The sequence below is a fragment of the Girardinichthys multiradiatus genome, chromosome 11 (genome assembly GCF_021462225.1).
Source record: "Girardinichthys multiradiatus isolate DD_20200921_A chromosome 11, DD_fGirMul_XY1, whole genome shotgun sequence".
Lineage (NCBI taxonomy): Eukaryota > Metazoa > Chordata > Actinopteri > Cyprinodontiformes > Goodeidae > Girardinichthys > Girardinichthys multiradiatus.
In genome coordinates, this window is record NC_061804.1 from 25,685,171 (window position 1) to 25,704,188 (window position 19,018).

Consider the following 19,018-nt stretch of genomic DNA (forward strand, 5'->3'; position numbering starts at 1 on the left):
CTGACTTGACAACAGCTCTGCTGTCCAGAGTAACGGTAGCCTGCTCGGAGCCATCAATTGTCTGAACTGACGTTTGTTTGAGTCCAACAGTGGTTAGTAACGGGGGTCCCACCCGTTGTTCGGGCTAATCCTGTAACTGCTAGCCGGCTATCATGTCTTCAAATGGAGTTTCGAGTTAAAAGATGATCGCTTCACTCTCAAGAGGAAGTTTGCTGGATGAAGTTCTTCATGGGGGCTACAATGAGGTAACGTTTAGTTTACCTAGCGTTACTGGCTGCTGTCTATGTTTGGTACATTTGGGAGCCAGTTAGCAAGCGGAGGTTGGTCACTTTTGCTATCCTTCAGATCCGTGGGCATTCCTTTATGCTTAAAATTGAAATGCGTTTAGTTTTTAGATATGTTAAGCTGGTGATTAATTGAAAAGTAGTGGATCGTAATGTTTTCTTTTAACCCGAATAATGTTGAGATGAATCTTAGTCATAAAGTTATCCAGGCGGCTAACTGTTTAGCATATATAGTTGTTAGGCTTTATCTTTACTGCAGTTTTTCAATCATATTTTAGCTAAGCAACACAGGTAGCCAAACATGACAGCTGTGTGTAAAATGTGTGCCTAGTTTGTGAGCTGTCATCTGAAACATCAGCAACGATGAAACGTAGTAGAGCTGATGTGTTGATGGGACATTTTAATCAGGAGCACAATTAGTGATCTGGAGGGGCGAAAGCAAAGATCTAACAACCAGTTATTGGGACAATAGACTGGCCACCCTCCCCAACGACCTTCCTCTCCTCTGTTCTAACATAAACAACAAAGGCTCTTACTTGTCTGAGCTTCATGTGGCCCCAATCACTAAGCCCTGCATCTGTGTATGTGTCTGTCTGTGGTGGGTTGGATGTGTGCATCTGATTGATCACTTGCAGCAGCAGCTGGCAGCATACGTTTCCTGGGTGAACTCTCAGCTGAAGAGGAAGCCAGACCTACATCCCATTGCAGACCTCAGGCGTGATCTGCAGGATGGCGTTGTGCTTGTGCAACTGATAGAGATTGTCGGTAAATATACACACTCATGATTCACACAAATGGTGATGTACCACAGGTTGAAGTAACTCAAAACTACAAGTGCTTCAGTAAACCTCTTCTTAGTTTTTTGCTGATTCTTAAATTATCAGTATTGTAGTCCCTGACTAAACTCAACTCCTGATACCTGTTCTTATGTGTAGGGCGTCCTCTGTGCTGCAATTTGCAGCCATTTAAAAAAAAACTGCATGGCCTGTTTTTGTATACATGACTCCAATATTTCATAATGTCCACGCACATTTATTTAGCTAATCTAGTGAAGCTAGGTTCGTTTCAGCCTTTACAATGATGTTGATAGTGAAAGAGAGACTGTACTGGCAGCTGCAGCTCCCTCTCCGTCTGTCATGTGACGTCCTCTGCACGCTGTGTTCAGACAGCTTTTGGTTAAGAGATAGCTGCACAGACAGCAGCTAAATATGAGTTTTTAAATTTTCTGACATTTCATACAGGGCCCATACACATTCTGGAAAAGAATGGCTTTTTCTTTGCAAGATTAAACCTTTTTCTTACTCAACAAGAAACAAAAATCTACAGATTTCACTACTGTTTGGACTTCAGACAATCAAATAAAGTCCAATAAAAGGCTCATTACCATAACTCTGCAGAACTGGATGACATGCTCAGGAGGTAATTCAGCCATTCGATTCAGGTGTGTTGCTGGACAGTAACGTGAGGGCTAGAGTTTGAGACCTCTGGCTTTGCACTTCAAAAAACTACTCTGCATGAAAACATCAGAAGCAAGGTGTGAGTTCACTGAAGACTGTAGCTGAGTGTTAAGTTAGATATATGATTAAAAACTAAAGGCTGTCCTGCACTCCTGTGGGGACAGAGTGTCTGTTGCTGTGAAGAAAAACGGAGAGTGCAGCAACCGTAACGTCACTGATGAGTCTGTTCATGTAGTGTGCTATGTTGCTACACTTTTAAGCTACTGTGTTTTCAAGGATATAGATGGCGCCAATTTTATTGTTTTGGTTTGTTTTTTGTTTTTTAATTGAAGCATGGGATCGCGACTTTGTGTTGGCAAATACCTTTTCTGAAAACTGAATGTTATATGAGAAAACTAAATTCTGATTGGACAACAGGAGGTCCCCATTGGTCTCTATCTGTGCTTTGTTTTATTTTTGGCAGCCGGTGAGGTTCTGCAGGGAGTCTGCCTACCTCCACTGAACAAAGAGGAAAGCAGAAAGAATGTGGAGGAAGTCTTGAAGTTCATTTCCTCTAGAAACATACGCATGCTACACATATCCGCAAAAGGTAAACCACAAGTAGTTATTTTTTTTACAGTATGGTTTTGGTATAGTATCTAACCTTACTGACTGTCAATTTTAGTCAAAGACCTGTCAGAAAAGCTTTTATTTAACCTGCCATAATAAAATGATCTCACCTCCCTGCTTTGTTCTGGCACTTACTCAGTATTTTGTCTTTGGGCAATGATAAAAAAAGCTGTCATCAGAATGTACCCACAGGCTGTCACTGTGTTGTGCTGGTAGATGATGCTAAACATCAGACGTGTTACTTTACTTGCTCTCCCTGCTGAAACTCAAGCTGTATCTTCTGGTCAGGCTTTACGCAGATACCTTTTTACTGTTTAACACAAAAACAAAACCACTTTTTATGGTTGATAAACACCTGAACATGTTTCCTCCATAAAAAAAATTATCGATCATCACATGCTGTGTTTTGGGCCTTTTAGACATCATCGATGGTAACCTGAAGTCTATAATGAGGATTATTCTGGCTCTGGCAGCCCATTTCAAACCCTCAGCCAGTCAGAGGGCCGCATCTGGAAGTGGGAGGAGCTTAACTAGAGGCAACACAAGCCACAATCCTCTCTCCACGGTCGCTTTGGCTCAAGGGGCCGCTGCTGCTCTGGCATCTGCTCGCCTAGACGCCTCACTGCCAACGCGTTTCGCACACATCAACAGGTATGCCAGTGCTATTGACTGTTGGATCGTTTTCAATAGGAAGTATATGTCTTTCCATACTTTAGCTGCTGCTAGGTCAGTGGTGTGCTGTGATGGGCTGAGTTGATCTGACCATCTTATGTAGTTTAGTCTTAACCCAGATTTGATTTCTTGTTGAGGTCTGATGAACTTGACCTGCTGTTTTCTTCATGTCTGTCTTGAGTTGTGGGCTGTGGCACACAAATAATCTATAACCAGACACTAAATGCTGCTGTTGATAATATTAGCTTATAATGTAATTGTGTCCAAAATGAAACAGTCCGGTAAAATCAAAGTAAACTGCTGTCTGTCTTGTAGGTGGCATCAAAGTAGACACAAAACAGGGCTTATCTTATCTCTCCTAACATTTTGAAACAGCCATGTTTCAGTTTTATTTTGTCAACCTTCTGGAAACTGTCCAACGTTGCCTTACCTCAAACCTCTATATATAAATAGCCTGAATGATTTAAGGCATAAATGTATCCTGACTGGACTGTTGCACAAGATTATTATTTAACATGTATTTATCTAAGAAACAAAATCAGCATTAAAACCATTACTACAAAGGCCAGGAAAGTTTCTTGCTGATCATAAAAGTCTTGTTTTAAAGATTTTGTGGCCTTCATCACAGCTGGCTGACAGGAGACGGGTAGAGAGAAAAGGAGGGAATTTGCGCAGCAATTCATATGGGCTACCCACTCTATCTCCACACCACGCACTGCCCCTCCTGCCAGCAGCAAGTGGACACAGGACCATGCCAACCACTTCTAATAACAAGAATGGATGTTCCGATCAGGATTTTTGGCCTTATACTGATCAGAATCATTTAAAAATAGGCATTTGTCAATACTGAATCCCAGTGTGGTACTTCATTTAAATCAATGTCCCATATATGTATGAAAACATTATCTTATTGGCGTACCTGTGCGCAGTTTATCTCACCAACCAGTGACGTTCCAAACGCTGCCGTATCAGGTTTTCTTGATAGCGACTGATATTCTCAGCTGTTTGGTAAAGTGCCAGGCTAATCCTAACAGGTTTGCTCTCTACTTTAATATTACTTGATAATTTGTCACGTAATAAATTTTTCTGCTGCTCCAGTTAATCGTGTGTTTAAAAATCTCCTAGAAATAAGTTGCCCTGTTTCATAAATGTAGTTTTCCGGCTTGAACGTCTCAACATAAAATCAGTAGTATTTCAGCTGCTCTCTGTTCAGCTGGTGGAGGACTGAAGTGCAGTTCTCAGGATACAGACAGACAGGAAGGTGGAGCAACCAATACAGTGAACGTCATTGTAAAAGGTGAATTGTTATGGATAACCCAGGTTTGTTGGATCAACAGAATATATGCACTGCTTATAATATAATTTAGCAAGCTGTGTGCATGAAAACAGGCTCTGATTTTTGAAAAGTGACCACCTGCACTACCTACTCATGGAGTGGCTGCCATAAAGACTTTACACCAACATCAGGTACTGAAGGTTGGGTTTAGTCAGGCACTCCGATCATTTAAAAATGTGTCGATGGGAACTCCACTCTGATATTTGGGATCGGATCAGAACATCGCAATCACAATTGGTCCTAAATGCGCTGCAACACGCTCGATTCTTGAAAGAAGGATGTAGGGTCAGTTTCTTTGTTTTGTATCTTTATTTGTCACAGATTAAAACTGAAATCTGAAGTTCCAAATTATCTATTATACAGTACAATGTTGAAATCATTTAAAGACGCAATCATAACACTGTGCTTCAACATGGACAAATATTTATGATAATTCAAAACTATGCAGCCATTTACTTCTATGTTTTTGGTTGCTGTAATTAAGTTCACTGACAGTATTGTGCATAAATGACTGTGACTCATGACATTTTAGCCTACCATGTACTTAGTTTGCCTTAGTTTGTTTATTCTGCTCTGTTTGAGCCTGCAGCTCCTTTGGTTTTACTCACCTAATCTGCAGATACAGGTTCTGAGTGTGAGTGTCATCCTCAAAGGATTTGCTGTCCTCTACTGGACAAACCATAATATAAACTGATTATCCTCCATTTGAGCTACTGAACCAGACGGTTCTTACACCTTATTACATTATTTTTTGTTTGTGTCTGGTCTTTTAGTAGCTGGGGGTCAGATGGAGAACGGAGCGTTTGTGTCCGAGCACTGGTCCAGCAGTATGAAAGAGGAGTTACAGATGAGCAGGAGAACCCTCATCTTAGCAGGTAATTTATTTCTGCACGAAATCAAATTCCTCCTCTAATAAACACATATTCCTGTCTGTCAATTGATTAGTATAGAAATGGATGATATTAAGACAGATGCTGTTTTCATGTTCTTACATCAAGCAATTTACTTCAATTGTTCATGTTGCGTTGAAGTCAGGTGAAATAGTATCCTAGAGCAGTAGCTAACCTAACAGACAAGCACCATACCCAGAGAATTAAAAGTCCTCTTTGGCGAACCCAGTCTGGCTGAACTTTCAGCTGATGGCGAATGACTGCTTGTAATTAAGTCAAACTAAAGTTCTGACAGCAGTTGTGTAATTGTGACTGCTCTGGTTACAGCAGAAATGAGATAAATCCAAAGAATAGGTTGAGCTGAAAAGATTTATTACTATAGGAATGCAGAGTTTTCTTCAGCTTGTGTTTGAAAATGATTTCAGTTGTACCGATTCAAAATCAAGAGCGAGGGCCTTGTTGGGGGCCTACTGAATACGATTAGATATGTTTTGGATTTTTTTCATAATAATAGTCCTAAAGTAGGATGAAATATGTAAATCCCATTCAGCTATGATGCTGAAAAGATTGGCTGACTTAAAATGTCTCATGTTGCACAATTTTGTTTTGTTGCTAGAGCAGATTTTTCTGTATAAGAATGATTAAAATTGTCATTACCTGAAACATCCTTAATATGCATCGAGGCCAGACAGTCCTTGGCTTTATTAGAACAATTAAAAACAGGATTTATCTGCTGTGCTGCTTCACACAGAGTATCTGAATGAGCTGAAAGTAGTTGGAAAGCAAAACCTGCAGATGTGAGCTACAGCAGAATAAAAGCAGAAAAGCTTGAATGTCTTGGAAATGTAAGAAGAGGCCGATTCGATTTGATTCAACTCGATGCAAATGGCTCATGTTTTAAATAATATTGTACTACTTAAAAAAAATATACTCCTTTTTTGTCTGTTTTCTTTGCCCACAGTTACGTTTGTTTTTTCAAATTAATCAGTTTTTAAACTCTGACAGCCGCTCATGTTTTGTGGTTTGTTATTGTGTGTGTGTGTGTGCGTGTGTGTGTGTGTGTGTGTGTCATAGCCTGACAGAGCATATGACTTCGGTCTTTGGAGGAATTGTGTGTGTTAGCTCAGAGACATCCGAGGCGAAACACAGGACAGAAACTCGAGAAAAAGAAATGATCGGTCTTTATCTTCTGCAGTCACATGCCTGGTGTGGAGTTGTGTTTTCCAGGGTTGTGTAGTCACTAACATGATGGCTGAAATCCAGCGCATTTATTGCTACGCTTACCGCCTTCTTTGAGAGCATCTCAGACTCACCAGAGCTATCGCAACCATTTATTGGACATATAGCTTAACTGAGAGACATCGAGCAAAGTCAGCTGCATCGGTTGCCATGGTAACTCTTGGCTGTCTGGAGTGCAAGGGGCGGTGCTTCATAGCATACGGATACAGAAGTTGTCATGAGTTTTTCAAGCTCCTAAAGGCTAAAACTCAGGAAAGGGGCGAAGCTTAGTCTCCTTTAAAGTGTTCTGTGCCGGTCGGACGGTCTGTAGCCCACTATGGGGGGGACCCAGATTAAATGGTAAGATGAGGCACAGGTGCTTTGTGAGTTTAAAAATTTTAACTGGCTTTAACTCGAATAAGACTGACTTTAACTAGCTTTTGTGGCATTTTAATGTAATGCTGTTTTCTGTCGGGTTTGTATCTTATATTCCCTCTTTTCTAAAATGAATCTTCCAGCAAAAAAGAAGTCATGTGAATCGAAGAACAGTGACTGCAGCTGTGCTTAAAACACAGCAATCAAGGTCATGATGTAACGTGCGCCACGGCTGCTAACTTTTTGTTGATTTAGCATTTGCACTGCTGATGGAAGTCTGGTTTGAGACGGCCTTTATTCATTTAAAACTCTGGACTGCCCCAGCACCAGCTTTTTTGGAACATGTTGCAAGCATCTGATTCAAAATGAGTGAATATTTGCAAAAAAAACAATCGTTTATCAGTTTGGACATTAATATCTTGTCTTTGTAGTGTATTTAATTGCACTTCGGTTGAACTGGATTTGCAAGTCCTTGTTTCCTGTTTTTATGTACATTTTACACAACGTCCCAACTTCATTGGAATTCACATTGTACCTGATATTGCCGATTCCTTTAGTGCAATACGCACATTTACAATTAGATTAATTAGTGTTTTGTCTTTTGTGAGCCTCAGCTCCGTCGCGCCACTGTCGTCACCAAGAAGTCAGCCGGGCAGCACCTCGGACCGACAGCCGTATGACAGCCAGCAGCAGGAGCAGGACGGCAGCGGTAGGTTCTGTCGAGCCTATTGGTCAACATCAAAACATACTCATGTGGCTTTTGTGACACTGTTATGTGTGTGCATCTTTGTGCACGTAGTGGAGTCTTCTAATGTTGTAGTACAGATGGCATTGGAGGATTCTCTCAGTGAAACCTTGGAGAAGGAGGTGCTAGAAACACGGAAGATGGTGTCTGCTTTACAGGTATGGTGGGGATGATAAGTTTGATCCTGATAACCTTTTTCTAAAATAAATCAATTTTATTGGAGTAGCTTAATCTCACATCGAAGATCTCTTTCTAAATCGGAGGTTTAATTTGAGTACATTTATTTAGTGAGGAAGAAAATTGTTAGGAAATAATTGTTTTCAGCAATCTCACAAATATTGGTCATCCAAAGAGTTCATGTACTCTGTATATAACATGGAGCTTGTAAATATGGTAAAAGCTATATTTGTTTGTTTTTGTATAATATGAATGAATCTTATGAAGGTTTTAGTGTAACCGAACAACCTCATGCTATGGTGAAAAAGACTTGAGGGGAAGCGTCGGATAAAAAATCAAGTTTCTGTTCTTCCACTACCAAATCTGTCAATTATAACTTCCTTGTAGGATATTATGGCATGTCTAACCTATTTTCTCTTCATTTAAGCTATTTAAAGTTATTTGTTTAATTTTCTTTCACTGCAAATAAAGGACAGTTGTCCAGCTAGTGGGGGAGTGGCTTCACTGCAAAGTACAAAATGGTGTCACATGTTAGACTGTCTTTGCAGGCTCTGTTGCTGCATGGCTCTTTCCCTGAGGATGAACAGGATGTGTCTTTGACGTTGGAGCCAGTCAATGCCAAGCAACAGCTGGTAGGTTGTTTTGCTTTTATTATTATTATTATTTATTTATCTTTTTTAGCTGTTGATTTGATTTTCTGTCCATCTGCTTCTTTTCTTTTCTGTCTCGACTCTGAATCTCTTTGAGTTTTTGTGCTCGCTGCAGATCACATTACTATTTTCCTGAGCCGTTTTTGAGGGTGTACGTGCCTGTGTATGTCCGAGAGGGACACGGATATCAGTTTCAGTCAGTTTATTCTCCCTCTGTTGTAGTTCTCACACAATTGCGTTTCTTCTTCCAGGTAGTTACTCGCAGCCGTTTGGATCAGAGCATGGAGGAGGTCGCAGAGCTAAAGGTAAATGTATAGCTTGTTTATCCTTTTCATACTAATATTTGATGTGTTTTGTTTTTTTATTATGGGATGCATTCTGGGATTAATGTTTAATTCATTGTGTTCTTTGCTGTTTGCGTCAGAGAGAGCTGTTGCTTTGTAAGCAGGAGATCAGAAACCTGCAGGCAGTTAAGGTGGGGCAAACCACAAACCAGCATTTTTAATGTTTTTTAATGAGCTGCTGGTTAAAGTGTTGATTTTCTGTTTGGTTTTTATTGTGCAGGAGGCCCAGCAACAGAGGCTGTGCGCTCAGGAAGCATCTATACTGCAGATGAAGCAGGAGCTTCTCCGAGCTAGCATGACAAAAGACGAGCTCAACAACCAGAAAGTAGGAAATATATTCAGGCTTCTCTGAAAGTTCTTAGCCCACTTCTTATTTACAATCGTGGAAAATCTTCAAAATAATGCACCTAAAATAAAAATAAAAATAGTATTTATATCAATTGTTTAATAGTAGTTGTTCTTCTCTGCAATGATGTGTTGTAGGCAGAACTCAAGTGGAAGCTTGAGGAATGCAGCAGGCTGTGGGGTGAATGCAAGGTGACAGGCTTGAATATAATTCTCTTAGTTTATTTAACCTTGTTTGTCAGCATCCAGTGAGTTTGAGTTGAATAAAAAAAATCTAATATGTCTTTTTTGTATGGCTGGATGCAGAAAGACGTCGGGCAGAAGGACAGATTACTCCAACAGCTCAAACACAAACTGGAAGAAAGCCAGAAACTCCAGGTGTGCTATTTAGCTGGGTTAAAAGCTCAAGCTAATATTGCTCACAATGTACACTGTGAAGCTAATTTAACCACCTTACATTTCAGTTGCATTGAAATCTACACATCTGTAGGTAGATAAAGTTACAACATCACCTGAACTCATCTCTTATTACCTCAGCTAACAGTTATTTGACTGCTTTGGAGGGGCGCTCATAGAGTGTGTATAGAGCAGGGGTACTCATACAAATATTCATGGGCCACAAAGAAATTTTTCAACAAGTGAAAAGTCAGTTTATTATGGTGAAGCCAAAAACTATAGTAAATGCTTTCTTTTCATTCAAAACCCACTTTCTATTCAAACATTCAAATAAATACGAAGATATTAAGATATCAGGAATCAAAGTGCAGTGAAAAACATTCAGTCAAACTCTGCTTTACTGCTTTTTGTTGTTGTGTTATTGATGTAGCAAGAATCTTGTTTGCAGCTTGAGAAGATGCTCTTAGTCCATTTATGTTTGTTCTTACTTCAGAATTATAAAAGGAAGACGCTTCAGAATCTCTATGCTTGCTCTTATGATGCCGTTTCAAATTGGAAAACTTTATCAGAGCTATAATCTCTTGGCAAATTAAACACATGCTGGTAGGAGGGAGAATGAATACAAATTGTTCTGTCTATCCATCTTTGATTTGTCAGTTTTTACTTATCAAATAGCGAACCGCTCAGAAAGTGAACGTACGTGTCACTTGTGCTGCAGCATCCGAGTCACACTGTGACAGGCTGTCAACACGTCGTTGGCATGGAGATGACAGTCCACATTGCTCTGTTACATAGCTGACATATTGGTATCTGGAGGTCTTTTTGTTATTGTGGAAACACAACACAGACAATACAGCAATGCCTCGGTCTGGAAACGTAGATAAAGTGAAAAAAACTAAGCTTGGGGGGCTTCTGGGTTAGAGCACCGAGTTTTCATTCCAAGATGGTTAGGTAATAATCAAGCATGAGGGAAGAAAAAAAACAACACAATAATGTCATGGTAAAGAGAACCTACTCTGGGACATCATAAGCAGACACGTCATAGAAGCGACAGGACCGTGTAAAACAAAGGTTTTAGAAATGCCAACTTATGTGAAAACTGCAACTAGTCATTTATTCTTCTTACATGACCAGTTCCCAACTTTTGATTGCGTGACTTTTTTACAGGCTGATGCTCAAAGAGAGCTGGAGCATAAACGGAGAATGCTGCAGGAGCTAATGAGTAGAAATCTGCAAGAGGTAAAACAGCTTCTGTGCTTTGCTGTTTTTATGCCTGCTGCCAGGAACACACCCATGCATTTCTCAGCTCACACTTTTTTTTTTTTTATTGTCAGATCCCGGCCAGCGCAGAAAACAATGGATATTCTTATTCTGGAAACTCAACCCCTTCTGTGTCAGGTGTACGTATTATTTCTATTGACAGAGCTGTCGGTCAGTTTCTGTATTTCTTTTTCACCGTGTGCCGTCAAACTTGAGAACTCCCATCACATCTTTGTTGAGCTTTTTTTTAAACTGGTTAAGGTCAGCTAGAAGGACACCTAATTTGGATACACTTATCAGCAGAAGTTGGAACCAATACAGTATATTAAATTATACTGTAATAATTTAATTATATTAAATTATTGTTAATTTAATGTTGATATGGCTTAATATCCCCCTTCAGTTCATAATTTTATTCCGTGATCTACACATATTCTTTAAACCTCACAATTAAAAGGTCTTGACACGGAATGGGGGTTTTGAAGTCGACCCACCTATATTACCCCTCTGATCCACCTCAGGCGTCAATCACAAACTTATAAACACAATGAACTGGACAGCCTGAGCTCAACCAGAGAAAGGGGAAATCAGCTACACATAATTTTATTGCTCAGGGGAATTTTGCTAATTGTATGCCGTGCCCCTTTGGTTCCGAATTATTAATTGCATGATTTAAAACCACACCCAACATGTGATCTCAATGGATCCACCTGCAGGATGTGAAAGGGCAAAGTGATCAGTCATGGGTGGGGTTCATTGCAGAACTGTGATCTGAAACGGGCTGTTGTTGGTGCTCTGCCAGCAGGCAGAGGAGGTCCAGCTGCTCAGAGACGCACTGTGGAGTCTGCGGAACAGCTTCAGAGACCACGACCCGCAGCACCATACACTGGACACCCTGGAGCAGGGAATAGTATCACTCTTTGACAGACTGCATGTTGTTCATACTCACAGGGTATGCAGCCTTCTAACCAATGTCCTTGTTAAGTTAAACAGATATTTAAAATGTATATTTGTGGTCACATGTTTCATGTAGTCATGAATGGGTATGAACGTCAAAAATAATTTTAGCCTATTAATGTCTTAATGTTTGTTTGTTTTTTTAAGTGACCTGATAACAGATAGGGTTTTTAAAACAAGAATTGGGTTCACGAGTTTAAATTTATTATAGATTTCGTTCAGTCTACACAGGGTCACAGTTACATATACTGGCTCAAATACAAACAAACATCCACGCTAATATTTGGACAAATGTCTGTTAGCAAGCTGCACCTTGACCACTCAGTTTTGGCTGAATATTTAATCACACACTCATCTAATTAGAAATGGCTGAGTTTATTTAAATTGGTTCGGATCAGCTTTTAAACATGGTCCACAGATTTTCAGTAGGGTTGAGTTTGTGTGCCCAGCCCAGTAGCTGAATATTAGCCTGCTTTATCCATCCCACAAACCAGTTTGAATGTGGGTTTGGGGTCATTGACCTGTTGGAGCACCGAATTATCCGTGTTTCAAATATGTAGCTGTCTATTTGAGGTGATGTGGAAGAATTTGGAGATTGCCTTTAATTCCGTTTTAGCTAAACTTCACAGAGAAACAGGCTCTCGATATGATGCTACCACCACCATGCTTTACAATAGGTATAATGTTTTTAGGTTTAAAAGCCTCACCTTGATCAAAAAAACTTTTCACCTGACTGTGCTTGGCTTGTCTATCTGGGCAGTTGCAGATTTCAGCTGTATGTCAAGCTTAATATACCCATTTTGGAACAGGAGCTTGTTTTCCTTTGTTGGCTCCCTTTTAGTCAATGGTCATCTAAAACTCGATTCATTGTGCACAGTTACACTAGTGTTGCAGCAGTTTCCAGAAAACTTTAGCCTCACTGGTTCCTTTAATCTGAAAGTGACAGGCTGAGTTAGATGAAATTTGGATCGAATTGGGTATTCCAACAGGATACCAAAGCCAGACATACAGAGAAACCATATATAGAGACTATAGTCCTCGATACGGCCGTGCCAGGTTTGAGTCCCGGACCCGGCGACCTTTGGCGAATGTCTCCCCCCCTCTCTCTGCCCCTCTTTTTTCTCTGCCTACTGTCAAAAAATAAAGGCCTCTACAGCCGAAAACAAAATAGTTTTGGAAGCCAAACATTGAGCTATATAAATGGCCTCCAAAACAAAACGGACATCAAACTTGTGGAAATTTTATGTACAGGTCCTTCTCAAAAAATTAGCATATTGTGATAAAGTTCATTATTTTCTATAATGTAATGATGAAAATTTAACATTCATATATTTTAGATTGATTCCACACTAACTGAAATATTTCAGGTCTTTTATTGTCTTAATACGGATGATTGTGGCATACAGCTCATGAAAACCCAAAATTCCTATCTCACAAAATTAGCATATTTCATCCGACCAATAAAAGAAAAGTGTTTTTAATACAAAAAACGTCAACCTTCAAATAATCATGTACAGTTATGCACTCAATACTTGGTTGGGAATCCTTTGGAGAAATGACTGCTTCAATGCGGCGTGGCATGGAGGCAATCAGCCTGTGGCACTGCTGAGGTCTTATGGAGGCCCAGGATGCTTCGATAGCGGCCTTTAGCTCATCCAGAGTGTTGGGTCTTGAGTCTCTCAACGTTCTCTTCACAATATCCCACAGATTCTCTATGGGGTTCAGGTCAGGAGAGTTGGCAGGCCAATTGAGCACAGTGATACCATGGTCAGTAAACCATTTACCAGTGGTTTTGGCACTGTGAGCAGGTGCCAGGTCGTGCTGAAAAATGAAATCTTCATCTCCATAAAGCTTTTCAGCAGATGGAAGCATGAAGTGCTCCAAAATCTCCTGATAGCTAGCTGCATTGACCCTGCCCTTGATAAAACACAGTGGACCAACACCAGCAGCTGACACGGCACCCAGACCATCACTGACTGTGGGTACTTGACACTGGACTTCTGGCATTTTGGCATTTCCTTCTCCCCAGTCTTCCTCCAGACTCTGGCACCTTGATTTCCGAATGACATGCAGAATTTGCTTTCATCTGAAAAAAGTACTTTGGACCACTGAGCAACAGTCCAGTGCTGCTTCTCTGTAGCCCAGGTCAGGCGCTTCTGCTGCTGTTTCTGGTTCAAAAGTGGCTTGACCTGGGGAATGCGGCACCTGTAGCCCATTTCCTGCACACACCTGTGCACGGTGGCTCTGGATGTTTCTACTCCAGACTCAGTCCACTGCTTCCGCAGGTCCCCCAAGGTCTGGAATCGGCCCTTCTCCACAATCTTCCTCAGGGTCCGGTCACCTCTTCTCGTTGTGCAGCGTTTTCTGCCACATTTTTTCCTTCCCACAGACTTCCCACTGAGGTGCCTTGATACAGCACTCTGGGAACAGCCTATTCGTTCAGAAATGTCTTTCTGTGTCTTACCTTCTTGCTTGAGGGTGTCAATAGTGGCCTTCTGGACAGCAGTCAGGTCGGCAGTCTTACCCATGATTGGGGTTTTGAGTGATGAACCAGGCTGGGAGTTTTAAAGGCCTCAGGAATCTTTTGCAGGTGTTTAGAGTTAACTCGTTGATTCAGATGATTAGGTTCATAGCTCGTTTAGAGACCCTTTTAATGATATGATAATTTTGTGAGATAGAAATTTTGGGTTTTCATGAGCTGTATGCCAAAATCATCCGTATTAAGACAATAAATGACCTGAAATATTTCAGTTAGTGTGCAATGAATCTAAAATATATGAATGTTAAATTTTCATCATGACATTATGGAAAATAATGAACTTTATCACAATATGCTAATTTTTTGAGAAGGACCTGTATGCTTAAAATCTTGGTCCATGGCATGACCCAGTGGGGGGTGGTCACGGTGCGACTCTCTATGAGACATTTCACCAAATGTTCATAGTTTTGACCATGTGTGGATGGATTAAAGGAAATGCTCAATAAAACTAAACCTGAGCACCACAGACTTTTATTGATGTTTTCTGTATCATTGTTCCACCCTGAAAAAAGAAAGGTTTATTTGCAACCTTTAAGGCTGTGGTTCCAAACCTGTTTTACTGAGAGCCAACCTTCTAAATGTAAAGAGTTAATGTGTGTGCAGGGAGGGCTGGTTTTAATATAGAAAACATCAACACACGATTGATTTTAAATCCATTAACACACTTGAAATAGATGGGTATATGTGCTTTCCTTTAGATCATTTTAATATATTATTATTTGTAATTTTATTTATTATTTATTTTTAATAACAGTACATTTAGGATGCCTCTCTGACATTAAAGCCTGGCTCTGAGCTTTCCAGGGTCCCCCTTTAGGGCCATTTATGCTCAAAGTAAGATACACAGACTCATACAGACGTAGCCTTCTATCTGTCTTCTCCATTACTTTCGTGTATATTTTAGTCCATCATCAGGAAGCATGTGTACCCAAACGCAACATGGAGAAATACCATCAGTAATCATAAAGGCAGTGTGGCGCAGTGCCGCTCATGTTCGATTAGCGAAAGGAACAAAGACAGAAATGACAGAAGTTCTCCATCCACCTGCTGTGATGTAATTAATGGGCGCACTGACCCCCTTCATCAATTGAGGTGCCTCTTTCTATGTCTCACTCTGAGAATGTCATTATCATTGCTTTCTCAGCCCATGTTTGCTTTGTATGAAATTTAACAGTGAATTCAGAAGCTTCTCCAAGCTGCCCTCTATTGCAGTGGTTCTCACCCCTGGTCCTCAGGGCCCACTGTCCTGCATGTTTTAGGTGTTTCCCTGCTGCCACTAACCTGACTTAAATAAATGCCTGATTAACAGGCTTCTGCTGCACTTGTTGAGGAGGTAATGCATCAAGTGTGCTGGAGCAGAGACACATCTAAAACATGAAGAACACTGGGTCCTGAAGACAAGGGTTGGGTCACTGCTTTAACAGCCATGCCAACTTAATGAACACATTGAAAGTAGGAGAACAGTGATGTTTGATAGTGTTGGATGCAGGCAGACTTATTCATGTCTGTAAAGGGAGAGTAACTGAGCCCTTTGGAGGGGCTGGACCCCCAGGATGGGAATTATAATAAATAAACATGACATTTGTGTCCATGGTGAGTGGTTGTTAACTTTTCTCTGGAACTGTATGAACAGAAACAGCTGGTTTGTCCGAGCTGTTTGGTAGCATCACTTGTATCGCTGAAATTAGTCTTTGTGATTTAATAAGGAGATTTAATTCAACTCTGTTTTTTTGTTTCGGCCTGTAGGGAAGAGGAAAATCTCCAAAACGGAAAGGTCAGCACACAGATTTGGACTCTTGGACTTCCTTACGTAAGAATCTCTACTCTGTTTCAATCACAACTGCATGCAAGAGCAAAAAACATTTCTTTCTGACCTAAAACTTTTCTGCTGTTTGTTACAGAGAATTGTCAGTCGCACAACGGTTCTCCTTCCTCTACAAAAATCCTTTACTTCACTGGAAAATCCCCAACACCCTCTATGATTAATATACCCAAGAGGTGAGGGTGTTTGTCTTTTTACACTGAAATAGATGCTTTCTTTAATGCTAAATGGGAAAATATGGCTTCGATCCTGTCAATGCAATACAGACACAACATACAATAAACAGCGGTGTAAAGAGGAGGATGATTGACTTTTCTTGACATGCGTTGTCTAGGCTGGGTGAAGTAACTCTGAAGGATGTTAAGGCGGCTGTTGACCGAGAGGGGAACTACAGGTACCATTTCAAGGCTCTAGACCCAGAGTTTGGCACTGTGAAAGAGGAGGTAAGTCTAAGATGGAGAGAGAGATAGAAAAACAAAGCAGAGTAGTGATTCACAACCATGCACCTCAACATTTACTAATCATGGCAGCTTTTATTTATTTTTTTCTTATCATTTTTGACTTTGTTAAAATCGAATATCAAGGAAATTCTAATTAGCAATCCATACCTTTTGGTTTCCCTTGGGGTGTAAACATGATTTACACAGAGACCCATTTCTTTTAACCTCTATCCACCAGGGTGAATGAGGACCTGTATTTATCTTTCCATCACGCACAGTCAGCAGGATATTAATAGATATGTACAAAAACATCCAGAACTTACTGCTAGAAAACTGCAGCAAAGAATGGCGTCTTAGAGGCAACCGCAGAAGAAACCTTCTCGTTGTCACCATGCGCTGCTCTTCAAACACCAGAAACGGGCTTTCAACAGACGTTGTTGTCTTCAGGCGATGATCACTTCTTATAATGCATTAACTTCAACACCTTCAAGTCTGCACTATTTAAAAGCTGGAAAAGGAGACATTTAGTGTTAGTGCACATGATTGTGCGTGCAGCAGAGGGAAGACGGTGTGTTTTTGTTTTCATCCAGGTGTTCCTAGATGGAGCAATTGTTCCAGGCTGGGAAGGCAAAATAGTGGCCTGGCTGGAAGAGGACCATGGGGAGGAGAGGTAACTACAATCAAGGTTGTGTCTCTCAGCTATTTTAATGACAAGGAAATAATTGTCTTTTCTTTTCTTAGACCTTTGTAGATTCAAGCGGAGCAGCTACAAAGTTATCCCCTTTGTCAAAATGATTCAAGAGACATCAAGCTGTTTAGGAACAGCTGCACAGCACTGGAGGGTTAGGACGGATTAGCACAATACTGTAAGAACAGAGACATTTTGGGTTACTGAACAGGAACGGGACATCTCTGCAGTCTGAGGAAATGTCTCACACCAAGGAAATCATAAACCTTTGTGCCTTACAAAGGAAGCTGTTTCTATCATGTTTGTTATACTGCTATATTGTGAAACAATAGTCAGGAAAATTATTTTGGATTAACTGGATTAGAAACTAATGTATTGAGGGTTTATATGTAGTATTAAGGAAAAGACAGATATTTTGAGTTTTTAGAAAGTGTTCACCCGATCTCCTGTGCACCAGTGAGGCCTTCAAAACACACATTACCCAGTTAGTTTTCATAGTTATTTAAGCAGCTATATGGGTTTGTGTGTAAAGACTATAAAGATATTTCTTTTTCATTATAAACTCATTTGAGACTGAACAAGTCTATTAGAAACAAAGGGTTGTTGTATGCAACTGCTTGGAAGACAGAGGAGGTAGGGTTAGACAGGATATTAGTTGGTAGGAATTTACTACTTTTTTTTTTTTTATCCTACCTGTTGGAGAAGACCGACCCAACTTGGACACTTTTTTAACTTTTGCATCCTATCTGATGGTAGCAGAAAACAACACCTGCAGAGAACAGTTGCGGTTGCATGAAGAAAAAAGCCTTAATGTATTTTAGACTAAGTGGAACCTGAATCCAGAGGTGGGTTTTGTTTTTGTGAGGGTCTTTAACAGCCCAGTATGTATTGGAAAAGGCTCAAACTCACTGTCATTGGATAGATACAGATTAATATGTCCATGTAGAAATGTAGACAAACGGCACTCTTCCCACTCCTATCTCCATTTTTTTGTTGTTCACTGTTTTGCTTGATATTTTAAAAAAAGAAATCATATTTATGTTCTGGATTTGTTTGTTTAATGAGATTTTTTTTTTAAGTTAAAATGCCTTTCCTAAACCTCATTTTGTAATTGTTAGTTTGGAGGAAACTTCTGTTCTCATAGTTAACCATTATATTATTTATGCTGTTTATTTCTCTGTATGCAGGTTTGCATATTTGTGGGAAATTCTGACTGTCTTTTTACTAACCAGCCAACAGAAACAAAGTCAGTTTTGTGAATAGATTGTATTTAAATGCCATGACTGCATGTACCGAAAAAATGTACAATTTTCTGGTGTGATGTTTATTTACCATTTGTTTAAGGTTTTTGCCAAGTATGGATATTGTATGTTTGGGGAGGAAAGGCCTTTGTTGAATGTTTGATATTTTGAAATAAATTTTTTGTGTGCCACTTTTTAAGGTGCTCTTGCATGTACAATTCTGCTACTTTATTTTTATATTTGAACAACAGATACATGTGAAGGTCTGTTTTTTTTTTTTTTTACTTGAGAAATGCTTTTGTCAGTCATTTTAAATGTAATTAGATTTTTTTTTTTTTTTTGCATATTACCTTTCACTTCTGTGTATGGTTTCACAGGCTAATACTTTAGGAGCAACTGGACAATAGTTAAGGCTGAAAATGCTTTTTTTATAAATAGTATTCAATATAACGGGTACATCTCGGACAGGTCGCCAGTCTATCTTACTCTATATATTACAGCTCCTTCTTAAAGAGTAACTGAAGGTAAAGGATGTATGTTTTTTTACATTTAAAAAGAAATGAAAATACAGAA

General features: G+C 39.9%; 1 protein-coding gene across 6 annotated transcripts; it reads left to right on the plus strand.

The window, feature by feature from the left end:
* Nucleotides 1-20: 20 nt before the first annotated feature.
* Nucleotides 21-18,641, plus strand: LOC124876983 (dixin-like). 6 transcript variants are annotated; one of them, XM_047380075.1, is made up of 21 exons: nt 21-245; nt 920-1,049; nt 2,205-2,330; nt 2,770-3,001; nt 5,135-5,233; nt 7,450-7,550; nt 7,641-7,744; nt 8,312-8,395; nt 8,665-8,718; nt 8,838-8,888; nt 8,978-9,082; nt 9,241-9,294; nt 9,409-9,480; nt 10,666-10,737; nt 10,833-10,898; nt 11,561-11,710; nt 16,001-16,064; nt 16,156-16,252; nt 16,411-16,519; nt 17,107-17,186; nt 17,258-18,641. In XM_047380075.1, exons 1-21 carry the CDS (start codon nt 183-185, stop codon nt 17,265-17,267), a joined length of 1,923 nt encoding a protein of 640 aa, XP_047236031.1. In that variant the 5' UTR covers nt 21-182; the 3' UTR covers nt 17,268-18,641. The 6 variants fall into 6 exon arrangements, with proteins under 6 accessions (XP_047236031.1, XP_047236027.1, XP_047236029.1 ...); XM_047380071.1 differs by having other exon boundaries at nt 22-245; nt 5,132-5,233; XM_047380073.1 differs by having other exon boundaries at nt 22-245; nt 5,132-5,233; nt 11,564-11,710.
* The last annotated feature ends 377 nt before the right edge of the window (nt 18,642-19,018 follow it).

What these genes read in the sequence shown, in the direction of transcription:
- LOC124876983 (XM_047380071.1), top strand. Translation starts at nt 183, where the DNA reads ATGATCGCTTCACTCTCAAGAGGAAGTTTGCTGGATGAAGTTCTTCAT. An exon ending in AGATGGTGTCTGCTTTACAG is followed by an intron (nt 7,745 to 8,311) that starts GTATGGTGGGGA and finishes CTGTCTTTGCAG; the next exon opens with GCTCTGTTGCTGCATGGCTC. An exon ending in GAAACCTGCAGGCAGTTAAG is followed by an intron (nt 8,889 to 8,977) that starts GTGGGGCAAACC and finishes TTTATTGTGCAG; the next exon opens with GAGGCCCAGCAACAGAGGCT.